At 41.3% G+C, this 4,951-nt stretch overlaps 1 protein-coding gene across 2 annotated transcripts in view; it reads right to left on the bottom strand.

The window, feature by feature from the left end:
• The window catches only part of pcsk7 (proprotein convertase subtilisin/kexin type 7), a 25,202-nt gene that overhangs the window by 17,285 nt on the left and 2,966 nt on the right, over window positions 1-4,951 (bottom strand). For both annotated transcript variants that reach the window (XM_016253396.1, XM_016253397.1), the window contains exons 2-4: window positions 3,105-3,555; window positions 2,122-2,256; window positions 1,593-1,758 (exon numbers count right to left, since the gene is read on the bottom strand). In XM_016253396.1, coding sequence (XP_016108882.1) covers window positions 1,593-1,758; window positions 2,122-2,256; window positions 3,105-3,509 — 706 coding nt within the window. In that variant the 5' untranslated portion in view covers window positions 3,510-3,555. The remainder of the gene's footprint in view (window positions 1-1,592; window positions 1,759-2,121; window positions 2,257-3,104; window positions 3,556-4,951) is intronic.

The following is a 4,951-nucleotide window of genomic DNA, read 5'->3' as shown; positions in this document are numbered from 1 at the left end:
GCACAGAGACACAGGCACAGAGACACAGGCACAGAGACACACGCACAGAGACACACGCACAGAGACACACGCACAGAGACACACGCACAGAGACACACGCACAGAGACACAGGCGCACAGAGACACAGGCACACACACACAGAGACACACGCACAATCAATGGGTAACGTAGACAATATTACCCATGATGTAAATGTAACATTAAAATGAACCAACACTGTGAATCCTGCAATGATTTTAATCTGGACATCACGTTTCCTAAAGTGCGTGTCATTACACTAGTTTCACAATGTTTTGTGTCATGCAGGTGTGAGAGTGTCAAGAGCAATTTAAAGTTTTCTAGCAAAAAGGTGTTTTTGGAAATCAAGTTCAATAACTGATTCTAAATTAGATTCAAAACTCAAAACTCAATTCACATAATGACACGTATATTAAAATGCATTCGTAAAAATACACATAGGTAAACCTTTTATTAAAAAGCACTGTTATATAAATAAAATAATGTGAAACATAAATAAAAGTGACCAAATATTTTTCCTTCTTGCATTTAACATTTTGAATTTACTTGGCTACAATGGATGTTTTGTGATATGACAACGTTAATGTATTATGCATTTTAGATTCATCAATATATAAATTATTAATCAATATCTCAACTATTTCAGCTATATCCCTCTGCCCTACAAATCAAGTATAAATCTACGACAATATTTACATTTTACTTTATCAGATACTTTTATCCAAATGAGGAAAACAACACGTGATTCGTCTTAAAGAAAGCAATTAACCTCAACGATAAATCATTTAGAACGGGTTTAATTAGGGCTGCACAATAAATCATATTCTAATTGTGTTCACGATTTATGTTTCTCTCAATTCATTAACCTGCTGGTTATTTATCCTAAAAACATTTTTCATTTGGAATTGCGGGGGTTAAATATAAGGATTTTGAGAAGCTATTTGTTGCCCCAGTTTTCATAATGTAAAGAGTGTGTTTATATTTATACGAGAAATATAAAACATCAGGAAAATAGATGATGTGAAATTAAGCATGTGAGCTGTGTGTGTATGTCCGTGTGTGTGTGTCTGTCTGCGTGTCTGTCTGTCTGCGCGTGTCTGTCTGTCTGCGTGTGTCTGTCTGTCTGCGTGTCTGTGTGTGTGTGTGTGTGCGTCTGTGAGTCTGTCTGTGTGTGTGTGTGTGTGTGAGTCATGATAAGTACCGGATGTTTCACCACGGGGGAAAAATCAACATCCGGGAGGAGAATTTGTAAATTTCATAATAAAGGTCCTGATTTCGCGATTCTTACTTTCAAAAGAAAAGTCTGGGGGAAAGTCTTCACTTGAGGGTGAGTGTGTGTGTGAGTGTGTGTGTGAGAGAGTCTGTGTGTCTGTGTGTGTGTGTGTGTGTGAGTCTGTCTGTGTGTGTGTGTGTGTGTGTGTGTGTGTGTGTCTGTGTGTGTGTGTGTGTGTCTGTGTGTGTGTGTATGCGTGTGTATGCGTGTGTGTCTGATGAAATCTAAATCTAAAGTGACAATAATTGTGATCAGCCCTAGGTTTGATTTTTATCAGTAACACGTACTGAAATCACCAACCTGCCACTTTGGCGCCGTATGCGACTCCGACAGCGCAGAAGCGGTTGTTTGAGACGGCGGCGATCTCTCCAGCGCAGCGCGTGCCGTGATGGTTATCGCTGTGTCCGTCAGGATGAGGCATGGGGTCAGGGTCGTTCGAGTTCAGATCATAACTACCCTCAGGACTCTACAAAAACACAATCCGGCAGTTAAAGCTTCAATGCATGTATCGACAACATTTGAGGCACTTTGTCGATGACTCCAGAAAACCCTTTGCTTCTTTAAGTAAAAAATTTATTTACAGTGACTTTCTGTTAACACTTAACTTTTAGCACCGTGGTGACAGCATCTGCTTTAAACAGTGTGTATTTTAATGTTTATTGCCCCTGTGTATCTGCATTCTAAGCACCTTATTGAACCGATTTTCGCTGCATTTCAAACACTGAGGAACAAGTCTACATTATTTTCTCTGGTAACTGCCACAGAAGCTGCTTATTGAACACGTACTGAACCTGGAAGATTCCTAGAAGTCAGACGGTGATTGACTCACATAGTTGGGCTGAATATCTGCCAGTGTGTGCTGAAGCCCGTCATCCACCACGACCACTGTGATCCCGACGCCGGTGATGTTTCGCTCCCAGACACCGGTCACGTTGATGTCCATCCCTTGTTTCACATCGTTGTGCTGTAAAAGCAAATGTGGAGATGTGAGATGGCTGAAATCTGACAGCTTCGAACCACTTCCTTACATTTTTACTTCGTGCCCAAAGAAATCGGGGGTTTTTTTTCCCCAAATTTAATTTTACTCCCATTTTATTCCATTTTTCTGGACTCTATTTTAATGGTTAAATTAAATTTTAGTAATCAAGCATGTCTAATTGATTGCGTGTCTAATTAATTGAAATTGCATAACAATTTATTAAAAGTTTAACAAAAAAATTTATTTGTAGGGCCCTATGAAATTTGTCCCAAATGCTGTTTCCTGTTTTCATTTTTATGGACTTTATTTGAATGGTTTAATTTTAATAATCAAAAAGCAGGTCTAATCAACTGAATTCATGAAACTATAACAACTTAATTTATCATTTTATTTATTTTTACAGTAATAGGGCCCTATGAAATGTTTTATTTTATTATTTTGTATTTATTTATTTTATTATCTCTGTGCTTATTTCTGGATTTATGATTTAATACAAATTTATTATCAAAAACAGTGGTAACCAAAGGAATACAACAGTAACATACATAATTTCTTCCAATTAAACCAGACTTTTATTTTGACAGGATAGATTTCCCAGATTAAATGGTGATATGCTGGTGCTTCAGTATAGCGCAAACTGAGACAAGTACGACATGCAGAATTCATATCGAAATAGTCTTTTTGTGCTTCGATGATCACAGACACTAGTCCAGATCACGATATGATTGAGTTTACAGCCCTACTTTTGATTTATTCATCCAAAATTCACATTTTTATGACTAGAGTGCATGATTCTGTCCACTATTTACTGGCTTACGCAACGGAGTACTCACCAGGTGCCACTGACTGGGATATTTGGGGTCATTGAAGGTCACGCTTCTCTTGGAGCGTCTCAGGATGTGTTCCTGTGAGTGCCACAGCACATGAGGGTTTCGATCCAGAGCCGAGTCCACGTCTGCGCTGTCCTCCGCTCCTTGGCAGAGCAGGTAGTGTCCCTCCAGCTGCCCGACCTGCCCGTGATTCTCCAGGCCCACCTCCTCTGCCACACTGTGTGCCAGCCGCTCCAGCGAACGCCCCGCTGTCACAGAGCCCACATCGAGCCGCACCGCCCAGGACCGGCCCGGCCCACAGGGAGAGGACGGTTGAGAGGGAAAGAAGGAGGAATGGCTGCGCAGCGGTGAAATGGTGAGGAGCAGCAGATGATAGAGGCTGAGACACATCTGGGGGGAGGATGCCATGTCAGCCAGGAGAAACCAGCAGAACACTCTCTCCACATCAGATCAGCTGCTCGGGAAACACACACACACACACACACACACACACACACACACATCACTAAGAATCATGGCAAATAATAATGAGCTTCAAAAGTCAGTGACCACATTAATGGTCCGAGATGTTTTCATTTAAAGGGACAGTTCACCCAAAAATTAAAATTCTGTCATCGTTTACTCCCCTCGAGCCGCTCCAAACATGAGTTTCTTTCTTCCGTGGAGCGCAAAAGAAGATATTCGGAGGAACGCTGGTCTCCAAACAGTTGCTGGTAGCCATTGACTTCCATTGTAGGGGGAAAAAAATGAAAGTCAATGGCTACCAGCAACTGTTTGGAGACCAACGTTCCTCAGAATATCTTCTTTTGCGTTCGACATGAGAAAGAAACTCATACAGGTTTGGAACAACAGTGAGAGTAAATGATGACAGAATTTTCATTTTTGGGGTGAACTGTCCCTTTCAAGCTGGTAATTGATAGAAAGATGTACGAGGTTAAAAAAACTTCAGAATCACTAATCAAATGTAAACATCTGAAATCTTTCATACAGAGAGTCAGATTTTCACAAAAGATGGATTAGCGCCTTTCACACACGCAGTATTAACTGGTAAATTACCGTTAAGAGATCATGTGTGAACAGGACCTTTTCACAAATACCGATTAAATGTGAATGTTTGACACAAAAATGAAAACATCAACAAAAACACTGAGCGCACGTTTACAAACACATCACCGGGAGCCGCAGCCGTTTAGAGCTCATTTCCGGTTAATGATGTCACAGAATTTACCGGTATTTTGAAACTGATGAGGTGTGAATGGTGCTTTACACTTTCGTTCCAGTAATTTTACGGCAATTTACTGGTATTACTGTGAGAACGCGGCTACTTATTGATTGACGTTTGAAACTAAAAACATCCAAATGAGAGCTAGGGATGACCGATACCACTTATTTTGTTTTCGATAATACACCGATACTTTCAAAGGCCAGTATCGCCGATATCGATACCCCTAGACTAGGCTTGCCGTGATAGACGGTGCTGACGGTGATAACGGTGTTAAGCCGCAACACTGGTTACGTCACTTGCCCACCGCGGTACCAACCCCCACCGTCGTTTTGATTTTTTATAGTAATAAAAATCATTTAGTTCAGTAAAAGAACACACTACAATTAAAAACTGAACGCGGCTGCTCAATGTAGCGTGCCAAACGACAGTCGCATCACAGATCAGATTTCATTGCTCCAGTGAGGAGAGTGAGTTGAGCTGAATGACAAGTGAGGCGAGACAGACGAGAAGAGTGAGGCGAGGTGAGACAGACGAGAAGAGTGAGGCGAGACAGACGAGAAGAGTAAGGCGAGACAGACGAGAAGAGTGAGGCGAGACAGACGAGAAGAGTGAGGCGAGGTGAGAC

This window comes from Sinocyclocheilus grahami, unplaced genomic scaffold (genome assembly GCF_001515645.1).
Source record: "Sinocyclocheilus grahami isolate Dianchi unplaced genomic scaffold, SAMN03320097.WGS_v1.1 scaffold1180.1, whole genome shotgun sequence".
In the NCBI taxonomy this organism is placed as follows: domain Eukaryota; kingdom Metazoa; phylum Chordata; class Actinopteri; order Cypriniformes; family Cyprinidae; genus Sinocyclocheilus; species Sinocyclocheilus grahami.
Note: the sequence above shows the minus strand (reverse complement) of the source record. Positions and strands in the feature narration are given on the sequence as shown.